General features: G+C 48.3%; 1 protein-coding gene and 1 long non-coding RNA gene across 3 annotated transcripts; one reads left to right on the top strand and one right to left on the bottom strand.

Annotated features, from left to right (window-relative positions):
* Positions 1 to 103: 103 nt before the first annotated feature.
* On the bottom strand, positions 104 to 6217 carry LOC117803704. The gene is made up of 3 exons (XR_004627656.1): positions 6012 to 6217; positions 4698 to 4924; positions 104 to 2172 (listed from the first exon to the last, which is right to left on the bottom strand). It is a non-coding gene; the product is annotated as an uncharacterized LOC117803704 (long non-coding RNA).
* Positions 5279 to 25533, top strand: TM6SF1 (transmembrane 6 superfamily member 1). 2 transcript variants are annotated; one of them, XM_034667808.1, is made up of 9 exons: positions 5279 to 5382; positions 8612 to 8709; positions 10809 to 10912; positions 12533 to 12615; positions 13216 to 13337; positions 15042 to 15146; positions 17078 to 17170; positions 17358 to 17477; positions 24640 to 25533. In XM_034667808.1, exons 2-9 carry the CDS (start codon positions 8689 to 8691, stop codon positions 24829 to 24831), a joined length of 840 nt encoding a protein of 279 aa, XP_034523699.1. In that variant the 5' UTR covers positions 5279 to 5382; positions 8612 to 8688; the 3' UTR covers positions 24832 to 25533. The 2 variants fall into 2 exon arrangements, with proteins under 2 accessions (XP_034523699.1, XP_034523700.1); XM_034667809.1 differs by having other exon boundaries at positions 20076 to 24705.
* The last annotated feature ends 365 nt before the right edge of the window (positions 25534 to 25898 follow it).

The raw sequence follows: 25898 nt of genomic DNA, 5'->3' as shown, positions 1-25898 counted from the left end.
CCTCCGGGGGCTCCCCGCGCCCGGCCGGGGGAGGGGAGGCGCGCGAGGGGCGCGCGGGCCGGGGCGGGGGGCTGGGCTCAGGCGGGCGTCCCGGCCAGTCGGTGCGGTGCTGGAGCCAAGTGTGGGGCGCGCGCGCCGTTCCGGCCCCGTGCCGGGTGTCCTGGGTGACGGAGGTCAACGAGGCAATGCCCCTGCCCTTGAGGAGCTCAGGGGCAGGGGTGTGGGGGCGCAGACACCACCAACTACGAGCGTGGCCCTGTTTTCTCCGGTTGTGCCGTGTTCGTTTCGCATTTCACAGGGACGTTTCCATGTATGGACACACACATACTTCTCATTTCTTATTAATTTTAGAAACTGTTGTGAATGACTAGCAGGAATAGCCCCGGGCCAACAGGCAAAGACCTGGGTTCTAGGTGTGCCTTTGGCACTACCCGTGTGGCCTGGCCTCAGTTTTTGGTCTGTCAAATGGCCTATATTTGTATCCTATTGTCAGGATCCAAAGAGACCGGTTCGTGGAGAGGCGCGGGGTAGGACCTCACCGGGAAGGGAGGCAGAGCAGTTCAAGGCCAAGGAAATGGGTGGGGCTGACAGAGGCCGCAGATGGGTTTGGTTCAAAGCCCCGCCTCAGTGTTGTGTGAGGGATCCCCGGCTAGGCCAACCTGTACCCGGCAGCTGCAGGCCTGACCGGACCATGGGAAAGGTGCCAGGCGTCCGTGTCTGCTGGTGTGCCCTGCTGTCCCCAGGGACGAGGAAGGTAACCTGTTAGGTTTCCCACAGCAGTTGGTGCTGAGGAAATTACATCAGTCTGCGTGCCGCAAACCCCCTCCAGACTTTGGGCTGCAGAGAAGTGTCTGCCTATAGGGCTGTGACTTCCTTCTCCCTTTCTCTCTCTCTCTGATGGGGCCACCACTTGCTGACAGCCTTATCCAGATGGCCCCCATCCATATGGAAGGCTCCCTAGGCACTGGCAGTGACTGCCCTTGTCTGACCTAGTCTCGGGGTGCATCTCCTGGAAACAGCAGCTCCAGGCAGCAAATATCACGTCTGGGAATACAGTGACCAGGAGACCCTGCATTCCTACAGTGGCATTATGGGCAGTTCAACAAATATTTATTGAGTACATATTCTGTGCTTGACACTGTTCCAAAGGTTGGGGATATAGATATGGACAAGCCAAGAGAGGTTGGGTGGGGGAAGCGAGTGTTCAGACAGACATCAATTAAAAAAAAAAATGGGGCAACATGAGTGACTGGGAAGGGGACTGGTGGTCAGGGGAAGCTTCTTGGAGGAGGTGACTTGAGGCGCAGGAGGTGGCCACAGGAAGATGTGGGGACAGAGCCTTCCAGGTAGGGGAATGGGGAGCATTGGGAGGAGAGGGGCGTGGTGGTGGGGTGCAGGGGTATTCGGGAGGGAGAGCAATGCAGCTTACTGAAGGTCTGCATGTCCTGGAGAGGGTTTGAGGATGACTGAGATTTTGGCCTCAGCCCCTGGCAGGATGGTGATGGCATTTACTGAGCACACACTGAATTATGTATTGCTGTGTATTATTGAGCACATTGCTAAGCCCTGCAGAGTTTTGAATAATTGGTTCCAGTCATTCTTCCCATCCCCCTGCAGGTTAAAATCCCAGTGGCCTCTGGCTCCTCTGTCTTCTTCCTCCACTCCCCCCCTCCCACTGTCCCCTTCCACACTGGCCCCAGGGCTGGGCTGCCATCTGTTTCCTCCCTGCGGTTCCCCACCCCAGCAAGGGCACTCTCTGCCCCAGGCCCTGGCAGAGCCTCCCCCAGGAGCTTCCCGGCCCCAGCCCTTAGAGGCTTCTCAACATCCTGCCTCCTTGCTCTGGCTCACGCTCTTCCCTCTGTCTGGGAGGCCTTCCTCCCTGACCTGACTGTTGAAGCCAGCCCTGACTTGATGGCCTGGGGTAAAATGCCACCTCTTCCTTTCCCAGACCCTCCCTCCAAGCACCCGTGATTTCTCCATCTTCCTAGCCCCCGTGGGATCGCACTTTGGCCACAAAAGTTCCTTTCCCGTGGTCAGAACTCACCTTCCCAGGCCACAGCTCACCGTGGCATCGTCTGGCTCAGCACAGGGCCTTGTGCGTAGCTGGTGTTGTTAGGTTTGAATCAGTTGGATTAGTTGAAGCTTCCTTCCCACCAGGCCTTTTACAAAAGCCTGAAAACCAGAAAAAGCAAGGCAGGTTACGGAGTCAGGAAAGAGTTGGAATCTCTCAGTCTCATTCTCTCTCTCTCTCCACACACACACACACACACATGCTCTCTCTCTCTACTCGTGCTCACCCATACACGTCCCCTTTAAGTAGGTGTCCCTTCACGGAAGGGCATCAGTAACCACCCTCCTCCATTCCAAGACTAGCGACGTTTTCACCCTTGGGTGTGTCTGAGCCTTTACCCCACCCCACGCCCCCCAAGTCCCTGCTGGATCCACCTCTCCCTGTTCTGAGCAGGGTCTGCTCTTGGTGGTCACTGGGATACACACGGGATCTGCTGCCCCAGTTTCTCTTCATTCTTTGCTCCTCCCCCAGGTGGCAAGTGTGAGATGACAGGTGAACCGGTTTACACTGCTCTTGTACTCCAGAAGAGCGCCAGCTGCATGGTGGTGCCGGCTGTAAGCACAGGGCCTTGTAGGAGCAGGGATGGGGTTTCTTTCCTGGCCACCACCTGCCTCAGGCTGTGATTAAAATGCTTGTCAGCTTACATAGCACATCTAACCTCTTCCCTTTTCCCGGGATGCTTCAGTCCAGTATCATGTTCCTTACCCACATCAGCTTCCTCTTTCGTCCTCTGCTCTTTTGGCTTATCCCTACAGGAGGAGCCTAGAGAGCCACTGATGTGCACCACTAGAAATTTCCTATTTCAATGTCTTACCTGGACATTGACACATCCTCACTCTTTTTTTTTTTTTAAGATTTTATTTATTTATTTGACAGAGATAGAGACAGCCAGCGAGAGGGAACACAAGCAGGGGGAGTGGGAGAGGAAGAAGCAGGCTCATAGCAGAGGAGCCTGATGTGGGGCTCGATCCTATAATGCCGGGATCACGCCCTGAGCCGAAGGCAGACGCTCAACCTCTGTGCCACCCAGGCGCCCCTGACACATCCTCACTCTTATCATTGAAGTGTGTCATCCATTCATTCATCCATCCATCCATCCACCATTTGTCATCCATCCATCCCGCCTTCCTTCACCATCCATCATCCATCCATTTGCCATCCACCATCCATCCATCCACCATATATCCATCCATTCCCACCATCCACCCTCCATCCATCATCCACCATGCATCATCCTTCCATCCACCATCCATCCATTCATTCACTATCCACCATCCATCATTCATCCATTCATTTGCCATCCACCATCCATCATCTGTCCATTCATTCATCCATCCATGCATCCATTCATCTATTCATTTGCCATCCACCGTCCATCATCTGTCCATTCATTCATCCGTCCATTCACCCACCATCCATCCATCCATCCACCACCCATCATCCATCTATCCACCAACCAACATCTGTTATCCATCTATCCATCCACCATCTGTCCGTCCATCCATATATCCATCCATTCATTCACCATCCACCATCCACCATCTGTAATCCATCATCTGTCCTTTCATTCATTACCCACCATCCATCCATCCATCCATCCATCCATCCATCCATCCATTTCTCCTTCCTGGCTTTTTCTCTCTCTCCTTCCCTCCTTCATCCATTCATCAATTTTTATATATCCTAACAGACGTCCCTAGGCAGACTTTCTTTGTCAAACTCACCAGGTATCTTGAAAAAAGTTGCATATTCCCATGCCCCACCCCAAAGTATTCTGATTTTGTAGGTCGAGGGTGGCATTTGGAAATCTGGGTGCTCCTGATGCCCAGAGCCCATTCCCTGACTCTGTGTGGGGCCTGGGGCCAGGTGCTGGGGATACAGCTCTCCTGGGGGCCCATCCACCTGCAGGTTGGATGGATCACTTCCCAGTTCCTCACTGACTTCTTTTACATTGGGGGCAGATTTCTAACACCCATTCCAGCTGCAGGTGTGTGGAGTGAACTTCAACATGAGTTTGTCCCTCAGCTATCGGTAGGTATTGTTAGGTTGTGGAACTTGTGACTGAGAAAGGTACTTTCTGGAAGTCCCAGGGGCATATGGCAAAGGTGATCCAAAAGTTCTGCTGTTGGCTGTGGTGGTGTGGAGGGGTTTCAGCTGAGGAGTGGTGCCTGTGACAGCTCTCAGGGCTGTTAAGGAAGCTGTGGTATAGCAGGCCATTGGAGATCCTTTGTCTAGAACTGCAAGCCCTGTTTGGTGCTGGAGGTGTGAGAGAGAGAGTATTTCTGTAGGACTTGAGGTGACCTCCTGGGTGAGAGAGCTCAGAGTCCATTGAGATAGGACCATCCATGTAGACAGGGACGTCCTCCATTCATCCAAAGGGCCTGGCACACAGGGGTGCATAATACATTTTATCCTTAATATTTTTTAAAACTAGTTAATAAACAGATGATGAAACGACATAACTTTGCTAAGGTCACACAGTTAGGCAGTTGCAGAGAAGGTCCTAGACGCCCGGTGTCTTGACTGCTAACTCAGCCAAGCCTCATGCCCCAGTGCTGCCCCACTGGAGAGAGGCCTTGGCCCCTGGTCTCCTTGGTACCGTGTCTTTTCCCTGTGCCCACCTTACCTTCTGGGCGAGGGCTGGAGATGGCTTGATGGCCCCAGGTGTGGGAGCTGGCTTCCTTCTGGCCGCAGGTCTGGCCCATCTCTTCCTTCCTTGGATTGGCTTCATCCCCTGGCCCCTTTGATTATGCACATGGCCTGGGGCCCTTCTTCCTGGTCCTCCTGGAAGGTGTGTGTAGCTGTGACTCCTCTGTGCTCCCCAGAGCTCAGTCCGAAGGTTTTTGGCTGGCCCTGAGGGAGGCGGCAGATTCAGTGGTTAGGCCTGTCAGTCACTGGGGAACAGGATTCGGAGGAGGGGAGGGGGAAACAGCGGGGAAGGGGGCATCTTCAGGGTGGGATGGGATGGGGTGGAGGGTGCAGGTGGGCAGGATGGGAAGAGCAAGGAGCTCGTAGTTTCAGTCCCTGAAAGTCACACGGGTGGCCCACAGGGGCCAAAGCGCTGCGGACAAACCATGCTAACCCCACAGCGCTGAACTACTGTAGGCAGAGGCAGAGGTGGGGTGAATGCATTCAATAGCCAGGAAATTCCATGCTTCAACATGTTTATTTCGATAAGTGACCGCCTCCCTGTTCTGGTTGTTGCAGTTCCTGGACAATCGTAGGGGTTGCTGCCCTCATCTTGTTCCTGGTAGCCCTGCTGGCTCGGGTCCTCGTCAAAAGAAAGCCACCCCGGGACCCACTGTTCTATGGTACGTCTCCATGGGAGGGAAGGGGTTGGTGCCTGCCTCGCAGCGCAGCTCTTGGGCCTTCGCCTTCATCACGTCTCCCCCACAAAGAAGTCTGTCTCCAGTCCCCTGAGCCCCACTGAGGAAGTGGCAGGAAACGGAGGAGGATTTCAGGGCAATACGGTCCCCCCTCCAGACTAACACCTCCTCTGGGCCACGGACCCCACCCTTTCCCAGCGGGGATCATGGCGGAAGGTCACTGCCAGGGCCAGGCAGGAGGCCCCTCTGTTCCTCGCCCCCACCCCTAGCCGTGCTCTGACCTCTGCCCTCCACTCTTGAGCAGCTCCTTCCCCTGCTTCCTGCCTCTGCCTTGCTTCTTGCTGCCCACCCCCCAACCTGGCTTGGGACTGAGCTGTAGTGTCTCGGTCTGCACGTTGGTATGATGAGGAAAACAGTGCTCCCCATGGGGGGTTGTTACAAACATTCAATAACAGTAGTCGAATACTTAAGCAGTGCCTGAAAAATACACACGTACATACATGTAAGAACACCTCTGATCAAGCNACATTCAATAACAGTAGTCGAATACTTAAGCAGTGCCTGAAAAATACACACGTACATACATGTAAGAACACCCCTGATCAAGCACTTACAACGTGCCTGGTGTGGCCCCGAGCGCTGTAGCCGTGTTAGCTTAGCTAATCCTCGCAACAAATACCCTCCGCTCACATGGGAAGAAGCTGGCTCAGAGCTGCTTCGACACGTGGTCAAGGTCATAGAGTGGTCAAGGTCATAGAGTGAGAACGTCATCGGCCCCAGAAGCCATGCTCTTCTTTGCGCCACGCTGCCTCCGGTGAAGCCGTCCGCGCCTTGAAGCNTAGAGTGAGAACGTCATCGGCCCCAGAAGCCATGCTCTTCTTTGCGCCACGCTGCCTCCGGTGAAGCCGTCCCCGCCTTGAAGCGCTTCCCCGGCCGGGAGCTGGGCTGGGCATTCACTCGTCCAGTTTCTGCCCGGTGAGGCTGCGTATCCGACACCCCCCAGACCTCCGTGTCCTGGAGCGACAGACATTTCCTGTGTGCGCGGCTTTACTGAGATACACTTGACATCTGACACCGGCTGGCATAGGGTCTGCCCTGCGATGGGGTGATACACGTCTGCACCGTGAGACGGTGACCCCAACGAGGGTGTTCACCGGAGGGTCCCTCACCTCACATAATTACTTTTTGGCGTGCAGTGAGAACATGAAGTACACAGTGCGGTCTTATTGACCGCAGTCACCATGCCGACTCATCTTATAACCGGACGTCTGTTCCCTTTGACCAGCATCTCCCCATGCCCCCCACTCGCCAGCCCCTGCAACCACGTTCCAGCGTCTGTTTCTGAGTTCACCTTGTTTGGAGTCCACGTCCATAGTGAGATCACACAGTCTGTCTTTCTCTGCTGAGTCTTCTCACTTAGCGTTATGCACTCAAAGTCCAACCAGGTTGTTGGAAATGGCAGGATTTCCTTCTTTTTTATGGCTAAGTAATATTCCATTGTGTTTATGCCTATCTTCTTTATCCATTCATCCGTTGATGGACACTCTGGGTGTTTGAGTCTTGGCTATGAACAGTTAGTTTCTGTGCTCATAGGTCTGCAGGTTGGCTGGGACTGCTGTGCTTTAGGCTGCTGGTCACGTTCAGAGTTGTCCCATGTGTCTCCTTGTTCTTGGACCAGCAGCTCCCCAAGTGGGCCCTTCTCAAGGCAGAGGAGACTTGGAGTTGGCCATTGTCACTTCCATGCACATTCTAGTGGCTAAAGCAAGTGGCATGGCTGAGTCCATTATCAATGTCATGGGGAATATTCTCTGTCCACCGTGGATCTTGGCAAAGGTGGGGAGAGAAAGAAGAATTGTAAGCAACTCATTTCTCCCAACTTGTGTATAAAAGACCCTGAAGCTCAGGTAAATGATGTGACTTGCCTAAGGTTGAGCCGGACCTGAGTTCAAGGCCCACATCGTTTCTTGTGCCCCACGCCACGCCACCTGCCTTTGCTCTGACCGCAGCCCACCTTTTCAGAGTGGTTTCCTGCTGCCGTGTTCCCCACCCCACTCCAGGGAGTCCACGCTTAGCTGACTTGGGTCTCTCTGAACTTCCCAGGTGGAGCACCTTGCTCCGACACCCTCGGCCCTCTGTTCTCGTCTCTGTCCTAGCTTGAGCATACCGCAGCCCTGGGGCGAGGGCTTGTCGCCTCAGGGATCAGATGCTGAGCGCTTTCTTTCCTGGGGGACATACGGTGGCTGATCCCAACAGTGAGATCTGGAGCACAGGCCTGGGAGGCAGGGAGTGTGGGGCAGGGCATGTGTGGGCCTTGCACTCCAGGGGAGGATGTGAACGCCATGGCCCCGACAGCAGACTGGGCAAGGCTGGCTTCCCCATTTATTTTATCATGGCTGCCCTTCTCTCCACCTTGGAATTCTTGTCCTACCCATGCCCACCGCATGGCTTCTGATGGGTGACAGCTTGAAAATGCAGCCTTATGGATAAACTAACATGCACTAAGTCTGACCCCCTTGCTGACTCCATTCTGTGGCTGTGAGCTGCTGATAGTTGTAAGCCCGTTTGGGAGATTCTCACAACCTGAGTGAGGGTCTCCGAGGTACTGTGGTTTTTCCTCCTTTCATAGTCAATTGTGCCATCTTGTACCCATGTAAAAAATCACGGTCTTTCCTCTTACAATGTGCACATCAGCCATTGTCCACCTTTGGGCTCTTCAGCGTGGACTAGGGCCAACATCGGACGAGCTACTGCAGGTGGGATGGGGGTGTGGCCTGGGGCAGCCACTGGTGAGTGATGGAGGATGGATGGGGTGACCTGGTAGGATCCCGAGGGACGGTTAGTGGGTGTGTCCTTCTGTCCCCCCAGCGGGTGTCCCCTTGGAGAGAGCACTCGGGCAATGACGCAGAAATCCATAACAAAGGCAAAGGTCCTTCTGTGCAGGAGGGACCTTCTGTTAGTCCGTCTTGACAGCGCCCACAGGGTCTTCTGGAAAAGATTAAGACCAAGTCACCGTTTTTGGTGAATGCCAAGCTCTTAGTCATTGCCTCCTGAGCTGCTGCTTTTTAAACTTGCTTTCTTGGGCATCTGGCTGGCTCAGTCGGTGGAGTGTGTTACTCTTGACCTCGGGGGCTGTGGGTTCAAGCCCTACATTGGGCCTAGAGATTACTTTACAAAAATATAAACAGATAAATAACTGCTTCTTCCTTTGCTCTAGTGTATGCAGTTTTCGGATTTACCAGCGTGGTGAACCTCATCATAGGACTGGAACAGGACGGCATCATTGACGGGTTCATGACACACTACTTGAGAGAGGTATGGGCTGCTTTGCGATCATAGGCCTTGCCCTGGAGGGTCAGCACCCCAAGTCCCGTTGCTCAGAGATGAAATCCCTGCCTTGAGTGTAAAACGGTGAGATCCGTGGTATTTTACTGCCACAGACGTAGGCAGTGTGTTCATGTGGAAAGCGAAGCAGAAAGCTAGGATTAGATCATGGGAGGTACTTCTTCTCAGCATTTCGGTCTGATACCTCCTCCCTCACCCCTGGTCCACTACCTTTCTCCTTTGCTTGTATTTAATATAAATGTGTGTTAATGAGAGAACACCGAGGCGCTGAGTGAAGACTTTTGATGGCGGTGACCCTTCCCTCACTGTCCTCCTGTTATAGTGCTGCCTGCCCTTGAGGGAACTAGTCCTCTCCCTGTTTTACGGTGTGATGAATCCAGCCCCAGAGAGGTTGAGTCACTTACTCAAGGTCACACAGGAAGGTACAGTCTTCCTCTGTGTTTCAAACAATGGGGAGCTTCGTATGTTAAGCAAAGGAGTTTGGACTTTATCTCACAATTGAGGGAAGATTTTGAGTCAGGGAACAGTGCGGTCAGCTCTGGGAAGGATGGGCTTGAAGGGGAGTGTCCGGGCTTGAAGGGGGGCGTCCGGGCTGCAGGCGGCCACCAGCTTTGGGAGGCTTTTGAGCAGAAGAGCAACGTGTCAAGAGCGAGGCCTCATGAGTCTTCATTCGGCGGGTGGATCGTGAAGAGAAGGGAGACAGAGAGACCGTGTGGGACTGGCTGAGTGAGGGGCACTGAGGGCTTGAACGAGGCCGTGCGGAGAGGGAGGGTGGCCTGTGGTGACCTCAGAGAAACGGAATTGACCAATTGACCGGACTTGCCTGCACACCGCAGAGAAGAGAATGACAAAAATGGCCCTGGGGCTTTGAGCCGGGTGGGCTGGGTGCTGTCCCCATTCATCTGGAGGCCGGTCGGGGCTCGGCGGAGGGCAGAAGCTGAGGAGTGAAAGTTCAGGGGAGTTTGAAGGGCCCTCAAAGGGCCATCCAGTTAAGATCCCATCAAGCCCCCAGGAGAGGCCAGCTCCGGCTCCGAGGGCCAAGTGTGTAGCATGAACGACGGAGCCACAACACTGGAGTGGATTGTCCAGTCGGAGCATGTCGGAGAGAAAGGACGCAGGCCAAGCATGGGCACAGAAGTCCAGCTGCTGTGTTATTTCCACCTTCTTCATCTGACGCACGGGGGGAGACAGAGCAGTTCCTGCCCCGGGAGCGTGAGACTTCAGCGGGGGGCCCCCCTTGCTGCTGCAGACAGGACTGAGGGCGTCTTGGGGGGACACCAGGCCGGAGAGCATGAACGTGGGAGAGAGGAGAAGGGAGAATGAGGGGGTGTCAGAAAGACACTACAAACCCCTGCAAATTAGACCATGACTTTCTGGTAGCTGTCTGGAGGAGGGAAATGGAGTACGGCACATAATTGCATGTTCATAAGATTAAAAATTTCTCAGAAGTGTGGCTTTTCTTGATGATATACTCCGTGCTAGATGTTTGCTATGGGACCTTAGGCCGGTCCAGTGACCCCTTGGAGCTCTGTTTCCTCATCTGTAGAGCGGAGTCAGTTGTGTGTGTCCCGTAGGGTGCCTGGGAAGGTTGAGGGGGATGGGGTGCCTGTCTGTCTGTCCTGGATGTGGGGAAGATGTGCTTTCCTCAGCCTCAGCCCAGCAAGCGTGGGGATCAGCACGCAGGTGAATGACGCAGGTGAGCCAGTGGCTGTGGCAGGCAGGGTCTCCTCCGGCCACCACCTCCTGCCAGAGCCAACGCACCTTTGGTCACAGATTTGACTTGGCTTCAGTGAGTTAGCTGTGCAACCACGGTTGCCGTGATGCCACCTCCTTGGTGTCACTGTCCACGTGCATGACCCGGCCTGTCAGAGGATGGCCAGGCAGGCTCTGATGGCAGTTCCAGGGTAAAGTTTGTGTGGGATTCTTGTATGGGACTCAGCCTAGGTCCATCTTAGCAGACGAACACCAGCCAGCTCTTCTGTTCCATTTGACTTGAAATGCACGTCTGGTGTTGTGTGTGCAGATGTTTGAGTCCTCTTTAAAGTAGACTCCTTTTACTCTTTCCTTAGGGTGAACCGTATCTGAACACTGCGTACGGGCACATGATCTGCTACTGGGACGGCTCTGCTCATTATCTGATGTATCTGGTGATGGTGGCGGCCATTGCGTGGGAGTAAGTCAGTCCGTCCGCTGTGTGTGTCCCTTTGCCAACTTAGCAAAAGATAGGTGCATATGTAAGGAAACCACAGACAGAGGGGCAAAGGCACAGACAGGTACACACGCACGTGAAGATACACTCCATGGACACAAGTCAGACGTAGTCAACACAAGTTTGTTTCTTGGCACTGCTGCCTTTTGAACATGTCCCTTTGCACGATCCCCTGCCATGGGGACGGCTTGGGCAGACCCCTTACGCTTCTGTGTTGTCTAGTAAGGACAGTCTAGTCTGCAGCTGGCTCCTCCAGACTGTGTATTTGCACGTGGGGCTAAAGAAAGAGGAGCAGAGTCTTATGTGATGGTTTCTGGTTTCTGGGGATCGGTGCCCTCAATTATGATATACCAGGCCTACTGTATGGAGCACAGGTGTGGGCTCTTTGGAGACCCCCCACCCCAGGAGACTGTGCATGGTACACAGGCCTGACGTGAGCAGTGCTCTTGCTGGCTGAATTCGTGGAACTCCCCACCCGTGGTGGAACACCTGCCGCTGCTTTCTGCTGGAGTCCTTGTCACCCAGAATGCATACCCTTTGGGGCAGGATCCTTTCAAGGCCAGCTACCTTCCCAGGCCTCCCCGTGGCTCCAGGTTCGAGAAGATGATGCATTCTTGCCCCAGACGAGGTGGAAATTCAGCTTGACCAGCTGCCTGCCCCATGCCCCTGCCCCCGTCAGTCGTGAGCTCAGGGACAGCCCCAGCTCAGCTGGGGACCCTTCCAGGTCCTAGCCTCTCTCTTCATGGATGTTCTCAAGCTTCCAGGGCACATGTCAGGTCTTTCTGAGAATGCCTGGGCTCTGCTTGGAGGCAGCCAGGAGTGGGCCGGAGTTTCTTTGGCTCCATTAGAGAATCTGCTGGGGAAGAAGGTTCTTGTTCGTCCTCCTGGCGACAATCCCAGTCACTGTGAATTGGCCTCTTGGGAATCGGCAGCACTTGGCTTGGGGGTTGGGGCAGGGCAGAAACACAGCACGGTCCATCTCTGTTTCCCTTCAGAGAATTTCCCTGTGATCTCTCATAGTCCCTTACGGAGGTGAGGTAGCAGGGTTATCGGCTGAAAAGAGCTTTCTGTGAACCTCGCCTATGAAGACTCGGGGTCTGTGTCCAGCCGCTCCATTAGAACACAGGCTAGGCAGCACGTACAATCTTCATCACTAGGGCTCTGGCCACAAGTCTGACACCAGGGAAAAATCCATTTAACATCCTGTTACTCATACTTACAACACTTTAAAATATGGGTCCAATTTCCTTTCTGTTTTGAACCTTCTTTTTCCTTTCCTGCTGTGAGTTTCATAGGACACAGTGAAATGCAGGACTCCTTTGACCGTGACTGACCGTGTTGTAGTTTGACAGATAACCAGGGCAGCAAGCATAATTCCTATGCAAAAGGACATGAAGAGGGTTCTATAGTATATCACAGATAGAAATGAAATTTGACCACCAGGGCCCCTTAGGGTTGATTACTATTGATTCAGTAAGTTGTGATTGTACACTTTACTAGTTAGGTTAAGGGTAATCATGTGGATCATCTTTTACTAATAGTATTCTACGATGAGTGCACTAAGCCAAGATTTTTTCGTTGCAGGGAAAGTTATAGAACCATTGGCCTGTATTGGGTTGGATCTATTATCATGAGCATTGTTGTTTTTGTGCCAGGAAACATTGTGGGTAAGAAACTTTAACATTCACATTTCTCTTCTGAAACAATGGGAGTGTTCCTAAATAGAGAAGCCGTCTTGGTTGTTATTCCAAGCTTACCAAAAAAGCGGTTATGCAGAATTCTTCCTTTTCCTCTCCCTCATCTAACCTGTTAAGAAATGCTTCTGAGCAACTTTCAGAAGTGTGCACTGAACGATCAGACAATCAGCGATTCCTGACATTTAGGGTCTAGAGGGGATATTTGTATCTGTGGCCACCTGCAGTGTGAAAGTATTTCTTACAACTTTTTGTATCGTATGTAACTCTTGACACATTTGATAAATGTACTTGAGAATTAAGCTAATGTGAAAGAGGTTATCATTTATGTGTGCAAACAATCAGGGTATTATATTAAATATTTTTAAAAATACAGTAGCTCGGACATGCCTGGTAATAAGCACCTCGAAGTTTTAAATTGACCTGTTTTATTTGGTCTCATGAAGAATATTGTCTGGTCCACAGCACAGTGTTGAATGACTTGAGGTGGGTGTCCTAAATGTTACTGGTGTTTAGATATGCTTTTTGGCAAACTTTTGACTTTCTCTCTCTCTCTTTCTTTCTTTTAAATAGGGAAGTATGGAACCCGCATTTGCCCTGCTTTTTTCTTAAGCATACCATATACTTGTCTTCCGGTCTGGGCTGGTTTCAGAATCTATAATCAGCCATCAGAAAATTATAATTATCCCTCAAAGGTGATTTTATTATGTTAACCTGTTCCCAAACTCACAGGGCTCACTCGCCTCTCCCGGCTACTGGATCGAACCGTACTCCGTGCACTGGAGGGTTTGGGGCAGTCCGTCTGACTGCATTGATTCTGTGCACTGGTCATGCCTTAGTTATAGTGGCAGACATGGTCTGTTTCTGTCTGAGCACATCTGCTTCAATTGGCCAGGCTGTGCTTTCTGGAACCTCCTATGCCATTGGTCACATGGGCTGTTCCTACCAGATCCTGCTTCAATGCATGGACTGCGTGGTTTGTCTGGGGTTGTTAATGGCCTGGTGTTTGAGCATCTGGGCACCTCTTGCAGAGACGCCAGTGCCTTTGCTGCCCCAAAGGGAGCCTGGAGAGATCCTGCTGTTCAGGGTAGCACACACAGCCTCAGGGGCTCATTTACCAAGGGATCCAGGCACACGGAGACTGGCCGCAGGAGTCTTCTGAGACACTTCCCTTCTATTTACAGCCAAGGTGGCCAAGGCGAAGCAGTGCTAGCTGGGCAGGTACTCTGTTAAGGTCTTCATTTCTAAGCTAGTAACTTCTAAGTTTATCTTCCTTTTATAGGTAATAGATCCTTAAGCAAGATCCTTTCAGCACAGTAACATATGGAAATATGAATAATTAGAGATCATCAGAACATGATTATTCATTTGACTAGAAGACTTACAGTAGAATTCATTAAACTACATTGTAATTTACAAACACCTCATTTGTAACAACAATTGGACACCTGCTGTGTACACTCAGGTTGAGGCGCTGACAGCCAAGAGTCCCTCACATCCTTTTGAGGAATGCGGTGGTTGTTAAAAAGGAAAAGCAAACAGTACTCATCGCCTTGGGCTCCACTGCTTTTAAAAAAGTCTCCACATTGGAGTGTGAACACTGTTCAGGCCGTGAGACACGGGATACTCATTATCATTTTGTCAATGTTCAAACACAGCGATGGCCACACAGCACTGATAGGAACGTAAATCCAGACTCACTCTACAAGGTAATTTGGCGGTGTTATCAACCTTAGCAAATTTAACCCCTTAACCTAGTAACCCCACATCAAAGGCCCTGTCCTTGGAAGATCATCAGAGAGACATGGTCAAAGATTTATGTGCAGAACTGCTCATCATCATATTAACAGTGCAAATGCCTACAGGTGCAACAGTGAGAGAACGGTTGAAATACGGTGCTTCCACATGGTATCACATTCCAGAAGAGTTTTTAATAATACGGGACAGTGCTTGTTATGTAGGTAAATGCTGAGTGTCAAAAGAACAGAACAAAATTGGTTATACATAAAGTCGTAACTTCGTAAAACAACAAATATAGGTCATAAAGATAGGTATCTTCAGAAAAATATAGTGACTCTTAATAGTGGCTTGGGTTTATGGTTTACCTTACTTTTAAAATGAGTATATCTTACATATATAATCACAGAACTGCTATTGCAAGAAAAAAAATACAACTCCTAGAGCTCAAAAGCCCCTCCAAGATGACCCAGCCCAATCTCCCCATTTCACAGATGAGCAAAGTGGGAGCAGAGAGGAGGTGGGACATGATTTTCGTTAAGTTAGGCGGTTAGCGGTTTATCACCCATAATTCTCTCACCATCCAGCACTTAGGCATCAGCAGATCTCACATTCTTCTTTGGCACCTGGGCCTGCTCACTGGTTACAAACTCTTATTTTAGGTCATTCAAGAAGTCCAAGCCAAGGACCTGCTGCGAAGACCGTTTGATTTAATGTTGGTTGTGTGTCTCCTCCTGGCAACTGGATTTTGTCTGTTTAGAGGCTTGGTAAGCATAACGGATCAAAGTAATGTTAAAAAAAGAAAAACATTTAATCAGACTTCCTAGTGCCGTTACAAAACCTTCCTCCTGTTAGAGCCTGCAGACCTGGCCCTGCTTGCTGCCGCTCTCCTGCCCGCCTCCCCGCTGGGCTGCCAAGTGTACCTCCTTCAGCAGCTTGGATTAAGCCCACCCGGAAGTCTCTTCCTTCCCTGATGTTAGGGTGCCTGAAAAATTAGGTAGTAGAGTTTCATTCTTTTGGTTTCTTTGCTGTTTCTGATTTAAATGTGATGTCTTTGGGAAGGCTGGTAGCTGAAGACTCCAGTGACACTGTGGCACAGGGTTCTCAGGAGGAGGGATGTGGCATTGAGGAAGGGATCAGAGTAAGGAGTTACGATCCTGGCTATTTACCAGCTGTGTGGCCTTGGAAAAATGACTTAACCTCTTTGACGTCAGCTTCTTCTGATGTAAAATAGCAGTACCTATCTCACGGCCCTGGTTTGACGATTATATAAGAGAATAAACATCAACACTTCTAGAGGGCTTTATACGTGGTAAGTGTTCACTACATGGGGTTACGAGTTACTATTTTTATTGATGACGATCCTTTGCAATGCCTAGTGTCATGATTTATTCTTAGTGGAAACAAATTTCCGTGGTCAGAATAATATGGGTAATTACATTCAGCGTCAGTGACAATCACTGTTCTCAGCCTGCTGGCCTGCACAGCAGCCAGGGAGCTGAGTGGCAAGTGTGAGCTGATGTAGCTGACTCACTGTCTTGGGGTCCTTGAACCATATTCTCTGTGCCGCTGGCTGGGTTCAGCTCAAGAAGCCGTCTTAAGAGTGGTCTCTATCAGGAGATCATCAGAAATTTCCTGGAGTCGAGTCAGCTAATAGGAGGCTTGGCACAGGGAAGGGAGGTGAAGGAGAAGGCAGGGCCGTAGGCTTTGCTCAGAGCACTGAGCAGTAAAACTGGTTTTTTTTTTTTCCCTTAAGTAATCTCCATGCTCAACATAGGGCTTGAATCCATGACCCCGAGATCAACGGTTGCACATGCTACCGACTGAACCAGCCCCAGGCGTCCTTAAAACTGTTATTTGGTTAGTTTGCTCTAATTCCCAAAGCTAAAAGAACAACAATAGCAACAAAAATGAACCCCAGCTGTATTCTTGCACGGCCGTATCCACGCCTCTGTGCACGAGAAAGATGTGGGCGGGACTTTTGCAGATGGGTTTTTAAGTTTGGGCCCATTTTTACCAGCTCTGCCACTGGCCCGTGTTCATAGATGTTATCTAGGCCAGACAACATTCATGGCCAAAGACATGAGGAGTGATGCAGGAGGGAGGTGACTCAGACGGGACCTGGTTATGTGCCAGAGAGACTGGGTCTCTTCTGTGGCCAAGAGTCTGCTGTGACTAACTCTGCTCTGCTCCCTTTCAAAGTAGACACAGGACGAGGCTTCACACAGGAGGGCCCTGCTTTCAGATCACCCTTTACTGCCCCCAAAGGCCATGTGCTCTGTGAGGCACTGGAGAGAGGGGGTGGCTGTTTTTTAAATTCTGAAAGCACAGTAAGATGAATTTGGTCCAGGAATGTCCTTTTCTTCCTGCAGAGGACAGCTGGCTAGTTATTTATTCCCAGGAAAAGTGAAACTGGGTAATCGAGCGCGAGCTGTGTTTTGTGTTTTGGCCGGTGGGAGTCTTTACAGGCACCCGAGAATAGAGCATTAGTTATTTTGTTCCACTATTAACGTCTTCATCTCCTTCGAATAGATCTGTAGAGTAGTTCTTTTCTTTCCCTTCTACTGACGAGCTTCTACAGTTGTTTTGTTAAATAGCAAAACAGCTTGGGGCTGAACCTGGAACATTTAGCCCTCTCAGCAAATGCTGAGAATCAGATGTGATGGTAACTTTATAACGAGTTCGTTTTTGTTCTCAGATTGCTTTGGATTGCCCGGCGGAGCTCTGCCGACTGTATACGCAATTTCAAGAGCCCTACCTAAAGGATCCCGCCGCTTATCCTAAAATCCAGGTCAAGTAGTTATGAAGCCTATGGTCTTTCTAAAGTTAATGTTCGTTCTTTAAGAATGGGGACATGTGGACTCACGTAGGAATGGGAGTTAATGGTCTCAGAGATAAAAAATGTTCATCTTTGTGCTTTTCGTCAGGCCAGGCTGACTGAGAAGTTGCTGACGATGTTATTTCTCTGTTCCATACAGATGCTGGCGTATCTGTTCTATTCTGTCCCTTACTTTGTGATTGCGCTTTACGGCTTAGTGGTTCCTGGATGCTCCTGGATGCCTGACATAACACTGATGCATGCCGGAGGTCTAGCACAGGTAAACATACGCTCTGCTCAGCACGTCCGCTGGGGATCTGGCTGTCATTGTCGAGAATCTGAGCAACATCTCTGCTTGGTGTTTAAGGGTGGGAAGCAGGACCTAGACTCGTCCCCTTTTGTTCTCCAGTTCTTTGGGAGACATTCCTATGTATGCATTTTATTCAGATTTTGCAATAACTATGTGGTAGGTGTGCCATCCAGTTGTACAGGTGAGGAAGCAGAGATCCAGTGAGGTTAATGATCTGTCCCAGGTCACACACCCAGCAAGGGGCACCGCTGGTTCTCGGTGCTGTTTCCCAGTCTCTGAACGCCATGGCTACTGAACAACTGAGAGCCGTTATCTTTGAGATGTCTACCTCACACCGAAGGTGTCAGAATTCTGTTGTGCTACACTGCACTGAGCCAGGGAACCTGGGTTTGAGAACATTCTGCTCCCAGTCATGCCATTCCTTCCCCCTGCTACTCAGTCAAGTCCCTGGCCTCGAGCAGGTGTTCAGTGAATGCTTACTTCATTGAACTGGAAATAAAGTTATCTATGGAAGTGTATTATTACTCAAAGTACATTTTTACAAGGTAACAGTTAGCAAGACAAACTTATCTTAAGAACAAGGAAGAAAATTATTAAGTAATTTTATCTTTCCCCCCTTCTCACTATAAATAAAAAAAACAACAAATGAATCCATCTTGTAAAATCATTCTCTTGCATCTTGCTCTTTTCGAGCAGGCCAACAGTGAGGCTCATCTGGAAACTGTCAGCACGTACAGTTAGTGACAGTCCTGGTACAGGAGCTGGGATGGCAGAATGGCACTCCAGCGTCCACAGGCTGGAAAAACAGCTACAGTATTCATGGGTTAATAATTTGGGCTAAATCCTTCCAGTCTGAGGTGATTCTCAATTACGGAATTAGAATATTAGTATCAAAAAAGTTGGTATAGCATCCATAGGAAGGGGTCCTCCTCTTTCCTTGAAGGACTTCAGAGGGAAGAGAACTAATATCTACCCTCTTTGCAGACCTCTGAATAGCCGATTCCTGAGGCCATGGTTTTGGGTCTTTATTTCCCTATCTTTCAACACCAACTATAAGCTGACTTCCAATTTTCTATCTTTAGGCCAGGCTGTTCCCAGACTCCTAGACCTAATCCCAAACTCAACCTTTTCACTTGGCTGTCTTGGAGTTAGTGTCTAAAATAGGACTCCTGGCATTCCCTACACCTTACCCCCCATTTTCCCCATCCCTGCAAACAGCCCTTCCCCTTCCCTCACCCCTACATCTTGCCCATCACGAGGTACAGTTAGTTCTGTCTCCAGGGCAAACTGCAAGCCCACCGCTTACAGCTCATCGCCCTACAGTAGTCTGAGCTCTCATCTCCTTACTTCATGGGAGGCACAGCAGGCTGTGCGCTCTGCTGGAGTAGCAAATACTCAGTGGCTTAACACAATAAAGTCTTCTTTCTTGCTTGGACAAAGATCATGTGGGATATTTTCAAGAGCCAGGCCTGGCACCAACCCAACTGCAAGGGAAGCAGATACATGTGGTCTTCCTGTGTGCCCCGGAAGAAACAGTTTGATGAACACAGCATTATCCCTGCAGTTTTTCTTTTCTTTCCTTTTTTTTTTAAAGCCTCACTTAAAGAAAGCGGAGGTGCAGGGCCGCTTGTTACTTGCCTGGGGTCACAGTTACTAAGTGGCAGAACAGGGATCTGGAATCCTGTCTGACCCCAATGCCCACATTCTTCTCCACTGGTATCCCTCTTCTCATGCAGACGTTAGCTACAGTGGAATCCTATGGCGCACAGCCAGACCTTGTGTGGGCGCGGAGGGGGGTGGGAGGAGGTCCTGCCAGTGGGGCCGCGTGCGCTGTGCTAGGCTGCAGAACCGTTTAGGAGCTGCAGCGTGCAGCAGGTCACAGGGCAGAGTAAGCCTCGGCTTTTGTTTTCCCCACCTTATTCTCCTGCACTCCCTAGGACAGAGGGCCTCCCACCAGCCTCACTCTTACCAGTCCCTTCCTTAGAGGATTAGCTTGCTCAGAGTTGGACACAGTCACGGTCCCTCTCCATGCCCTGTACCTGGGTCTGCCCTGTAGTGGGCCCCGCTGCAGGAACATGGACTGTCATCAAGGAGGCTTGGGAAGGTCACACGCTGGGGGCCAGGGGGTGCTTGAAGCGATAGCACTAAGACTAACCGGGGACTGTACCTGCTGGTGAGGGCTGGGCTTGCAGACGGGCCCTGTGGCTCCGGCCCGGCGGTTCTGGGAAGGGCAGCGGGGCCAGCAGAGCTCTTGGCAGCAGCAGTGGCAGCTTCAGCCAGACCCTAGGCCTCGTGGGCACCCTTGGCTCATCCACCACTGCCCAGCTTGACAAGGTAGCTGGAGGCTACAGACCAGACCCTGCAAGTGTCAGGAGGGGGTTTCTCCCAACCGAGGAGAATGGTGTCATCTGAGAACCGTGTGCCTGACAGTCCCATGACGCTGGGCCGGGCCTTAGTATCTACCTACTCAGAGTGGTTAGCGTAAGGAAAAGTTACAGATCACACTGGAACCAAAGTGCCCAGGATGAGAATGTTGGATTCCAGTTATGTGACTGGTTTTCTACCTAGCCAATACTTGCTTATGAAATGAATTCTCATCTTGGGAGGGCACCTGGCTCATTCATCACAGAAAACACCCTCTACAACCTGACTCACATCCCTCACCTGATCAAACTGCCATTCCTCATTTAGAAGCTTTATGCACGACCCCACTAACTTTATCCAAGTTTGCATTGCTTGAAAGGCCTAGTGGACTCCTAAGACTATGTGATTTAATAAGAAAAAAAATCTTTGAAAAATTTCTATATCAATACAAGTCAGTGGAAAAACATGTTAAATCCTTACTGGGTCCCTGATTTCAGAACATGTAGGATAAATCTGCTGTCTTCAGAAATCAAAAACATCAATCAAAAAGTAAAATATAAAATCAAATAAAACGAGGACACATTTTACACCCAAGAGCCAGTGGGGACTTATTCATAACTCAAGTGTCTTTTCACATAAAATTCTTATCGGATTAAAGTTGCAAGTCTAGTTTGACAAGTATTCCAAGCTGCTTAGATCCACTTATTATTAGTACTTTCTAGCAACTGAAGAATTTTTCTCTGCTAAAATATCACTGAAAATTAGAAGAAAATCTAGTCAATATGGTGAAAAGCATGAGCTCTGGAGGGACTGGTTCATATCTCAGCCTGTCACTGATGAGCTCGTGACCTTGGCCACCTTGGATTCCTCTTCTGTGAAAGTTAGGATAATAGAGGAGCTTTCTCATAAAGCTGCTGGGAGAGGATTAAATGAGGGAATACATAGAAAAGGCTTAGAACAGTGCCTGGCACACAACACACTGTGGATCTCTGTTGCTGTTCTTGTTACTGGTTTAAAATTCCCAAGAGGAGTCTAGACAGGAAATGCCTTGTGTTGCTCAGAAGGATTCATTCACCTGCAGCCAGGTATAACAGATGTTATTACCTAAAGATCAGAGAGACTGGGAGAGAGCTTTGGGACAGACTCACAGTGGGTTTGGCAGGGAGCCTGCCGCCCATCCAGTAACACCCACAGCCCTGGAAGCAGGAACAGTCCCCCTTGGGTCAAATAACGCCCCTTCCCACTCGCTGCTTGGACTCGCCTACTCCCTGGCTACGGTGGGTGCTCTGTACTTTCTCACAGAAGGGTCTGGAAGCTTATCTGTGGGTAATTTGGTTGTAGAGTTGACTCTACTGGAGGCGAATTTTATGTTTTTTCCTTATGAAAGCTTTAGGAAGTACCTGAGAGATTTTGGAAGACCATGGATAATTGGGATACTAATGTAAATCCTATTTTAATAGTTTGCTTCAAGTGTAATTCATCAGTAAACATCTTTATTTAGTATTAAGATTAGACTTTGGGTTTAACATCTTCACATGATTATCCTTTGGTGGAGACAGACCATCTTCAAATTGTCAAAAGGTCAAGAAGGGATCTAAAAACAAAGAGCCCACCTGTGTTCTGAACAAAAGTAGAATGCCAGATGACAGCAGGTGATTCTTTTGGCTCTGTCCTAAGCACTCCACAAAGATCAACTCATTGAACTGGCACAGCAATCCCTATGAGGTAGGCTCCATTATTATCCTACTTTTATAGATGAGGAAGCCAAAAAGGTTACATACCTAACCCAAGGTCATACTGCCGGTGGAGCTGGGATCTGACACTGGCCGTCTGGTTCCAGATGCAGTGTTCTTAACGCCTGGACTGTGCTGCTCAGAGAACCCTAAAAAATGACACAGTTCTGGATTAACTACTTGTATTGTATTGGCCAAAGAGCCTGGCTGTTGTCCCAATGTTCACATTAGTTTTGGCCTATGACACTTATGTGGACACATGATACTCTTTCAGCTTTTCTTTCTGGAACCAAGATCGTGATTTTTAGTCATTCTTTCCATGTTGCCTCTCAATATAAGAAAAGGGAGCTATTAAAATTTAGCTATTCTTTGTGTTTTTTTTTTGCCTCATTTTCCATTCTAATCATCGATTTAAGAAAAAATCAAAGCGTATCTTTTAAATTTACTTGAGGTGAAAGGTGAAAGCTGATTTAGAATGGCAAGAAAAAGAATTAGGGGCCTCCAACGTCACATCACTGAAACTGGCAGAGATTCCTGGGCTCAAGTTGTACCTATGATCCTGGGTGACGGTCCAGCAGCACTGAGCCCAGAGCCATCAGATGTCAGCGTGGGTGCCAGGCTGAGGTCTCGGCCCTGCCCTCGGCGGGCCTCGTGTGCTGGGGGGAGCATCATGCAGGACACACTGTGCATGCCCTTAGCAGCTATGTGCTTGGGGAGGGAACTGTTCTCAAGGGAGACAGAGGGTTTCCTGAAACTTGAGAACTCTGGAAATGGGACACAGCAGACATAGGGAGGAGGTGCTTACCTAGCGGGAGGTGTGACCATGGTAAACACACCTGTCAGAGCTGCAGGCAGTGCCAGAAACAGCAGAACACTGGCCTCAGGCTTCTCTCACCCGCAGACACCTCTTTGCGCTAGAAACATAAATCTGTACCCCTCGGTAAATATTTCTGGAGAAGGAAGGCCTACCGAAATAGGTATAAAAATGAGAAATGCTTTGTAGAACCTTTTTGTATTTTGACAGTCACAAGACCATTGTTGTTTAATGTTTATTGAGCTCTAACAATGTGAGAGGCACCACACAAAACATGAGACACAGTACCTGCCCGGTGGGCTTACAATCTAATCTAAGGACATGATCATTTTGTAATGTTGCCATGATTTTGCTGTTTTTGAAAATGAGGTATTAACTGCACTGAGGAGTGCAGGAAAAGAGCCTACGGAATCACTGACTTTTTATGCAGGTCTCCCTATGTAAGTAGGCATGATTGCCCGTATTACTTAATCTCTCAAAGTATGGTTGCCTTTTCCCCAAACCTGGTGATTTTTGTCATGTGTACAAGTGTGTATAAAGACAGAGACATCAAACCCACATTTTTGAAGATCAAGGTTCATATCGGGCCTCTAGTCAGAAAACACTGTTATTGAAAAGGGGCCCTAGGGAAAAACAGCAACAGGGGCGAAGCTCCTGGTCAGTGTTCCTAGAATGGTCCAAGAGCGGCTCCTTGGGGCAGCCTCTCCAATGCCCGTTACTCGCAAGGTCTTTTGTCTTCAGAGCCCGGAGAGGGAATGTTACCATCTGTTAGGTGCTGTCTGGGCATGTGCCTGGGGGACATGTGTTTGAGGGCAGAGCCCTCACGGAGCCTCATGGATCCCAACCACAGAGGTGGACACAGGTTCCGTGTTGGTCCTTGGAAACACACCACACTAATTTCTCATCTCCGGAGAGTAGCGGAACTGTATGTGAGGTCCCTAGAATATATCAGTAATTTGTAAAAATGTAGCCTGTTAAAGTACCTGTCACGGATACAAATCCGTACACGTGCCACCGATGAAAGCTTGTCCTTTTCTTCTCATGGTAAAGTCAAGTGCTAAGGGACACTTTTATCTGTTAACCATTTAACAGAATAAACTAATTTCATACGGAAGGAAGTGTAAGGTAAATTTACGTGTTTAAAGCAAATTACTTAGCTTTCATTCTTATTATTCTGTGACTTCTTTAGGTTATAAAGCTTCTCTCTTCACTTTGATCCTGATGAACTAATAATTCATCACTTGTTATATTTAGATTTCCAATCCTTTATTCACATATAGCTTAGATTTCAGTAAGATATGAAAACGCAGACTCCAGGGTTGCATTTTGTAACAATACGAGAATCCTGAGGAAATCCTCACACAGAAGCCTTTTCTAATACAGTTTTCCCCTGTGCTTATGAAAAGTATCAAAAAAGATACATTCTGAATGTACGTTATGAACAAGTATATAAGTACAAATGGCAAGCTCTAGCCTCAGATTATGCTGACAAGCTGTACTTCTAAATAAATCAGAGTTTGATTTGAAAAGGTTGCCTGCATGTACATTTACCATTTTATAAAGAGCAACCACAGTCCTACCCCTACCCAAGTTGGCAACAACCTTACTTACAAAACAACCCTTAAAGTATTTTTAAAATTGCTTAAAAAACAAATACCTGCAGAAATAAACAAAAAAATATATAATGAAGGACTTTGAGCTCTTGTTGCAAGGAACAGGTAAAAGACTGATTAATGAAGCTGAGGTCCTCAGTGCTTTTCTTTAAATAGCAATATTAAAAATATTTTCACTTTCTAAACTCTGTACTTTCTTCATTTTTATTGGAACACATTTAGTAAGCCACAAGTGAGCGCCTGTATAGATCTCCAGAATGCAAATCAGAAAAAAAAAACAACAACAACAACAACAAACCAAAACCAAACCACCACCACCTGAGATTTTATTCAATTTTTCTTTAAATTGAGCCACTGGCGTTTGGTAAGGGGCACTGGAACGGTGAATCAACAGCCGGCATGATAAAGCCATGCTAAGGAAGGTATACTTTATTTGAACAGTTAAGACTGGCCCTAAATTCTGTGAAATTAGACTATGGGTTGTTTGAGAGGACTGGTTTTGAGGGCGCAAGAAACATGGTCTGAATGAATCATCCAGAACACGTTGTGAATCCAACTGAACACAGAATTCATGCTTACCTCCCCCCCCCTTTTTTCAAATGCAACAGGCTCAGTTTTCTCACATCGGTGCTTCTCTTCATGCTAGAACTGCTTATGTCTACAGAGTCCCCGAAGAAGCGAAAAGCCTTTTTCTAGCATTAAACATAGCATATGGAGTTCTTCCTCAGCTCTTGGCCTATCGTTGTATCTACAAACCAGAGTTCTTTATAAAAACAAAGGCAGATGAAAAAGTTGAATAAAAATATTATTCCATGTTCCTCCTCTCTAGATTACTGACTTCTGTTATCCTGCTACTGGTATTTTGTCCCATTTCACTCCCTTCCCATACAGGAATACTTAAGAATACATAAATTCTCGCTCAACACTGTATGTGTGAGCTCTCATATGGTATTGTGTGGGTAAACTGTGGGTAAATTTTCTTTTTTTGAAGGAAAAATGAAGTTGAGAAACAGTTTGCTTCAACAAATATATTCAAAATTATTTGTAAATAAACTTGACCATCTATTTCAATATTCTGTTTGCACATATTAAATGTAACTGTAAACAATTACAATTTAGCTCCTACAATAGTGAGCATGAAAATGAAACTATTCAAAAGTGAATATGGCCTTGCATATTAAAAAATTCAAAACAGCAAATACTGGAGAGATACTTGTTGCATATAAAGATATATATGCATCATTATTAACCTCAATATAAAAAGCAAATCATCACAATATTTTAAAATGTTATTTGAAAAATGTTTTCCCAAAGTATACTATTTACTGCTGTTTTAAAAATTGCTTTTAATAAAATTTTTTTGTGAGTCTAAATAGCTAAGGAGGGACTGATAACTTATCATTACCCTTAATGAATATTTGTTTTATTGGTGACTGGAAATATTTCTATTGTATTTCTGTGTATATTTTTAATAAATTTTTTTGGCCTTTTATGAAAACAAATCTTATTAAATTTGAAACATTTTGTATTTTTTTCCAGAAACAGTTTTGTAGTCTTTAGGATTTTTATTTTAAAAATCTGTCAGTTACATGTTCCAATTCAAAATGTCATCTACGTTCTCCTTATGTTTTAGTGTGAGCAATGAAGAGGACTTTTGGTGAATTAATTACATTTCATTAATTTAAAATGAAATTAAAACACAAATTAAAAAGTACTTTACAAGGAAAAAGAACTGGACTGGCATCCCTATTATCTTTTAATGGAACTTTTCATACTTGCAATTATGAGTATAGAGAAAAATTAATATTTGTTAAGTGAGAGACACAAACTAAAAATCCAGCTGCCTTCTCAGTGCCCTAGAGGGGTA

The sequence above is a fragment of the Ailuropoda melanoleuca genome, chromosome 9 (genome assembly GCF_002007445.2).
Source record: "Ailuropoda melanoleuca isolate Jingjing chromosome 9, ASM200744v2, whole genome shotgun sequence".
NCBI classification, from domain to species: Eukaryota; Metazoa; Chordata; class Mammalia; order Carnivora; family Ursidae; genus Ailuropoda; species Ailuropoda melanoleuca.
The sequence above is the reverse complement of the archived record's forward strand: the minus strand, read 5'-3'. Positions and strand labels throughout refer to the sequence as shown.

What these genes read in the sequence shown, in the direction of transcription:
- TM6SF1 (XM_034667808.1), top strand. Translation starts at nt 8,689, where the DNA reads ATGACACACTACTTGAGAGAG. An exon ending in TGTGCCAGGAAACATTGTGG is followed by an intron (nt 12,616 to 13,215) that starts GTAAGAAACTTT and finishes TCTTTTAAATAG; the next exon opens with GGAAGTATGGAACCCGCATT. An exon ending in ATGCCGGAGGTCTAGCACAG is followed by an intron (nt 17,478 to 24,639) that starts GTAAACATACGC and finishes CAAATGCAACAG; the next exon opens with GCTCAGTTTTCTCACATCGG.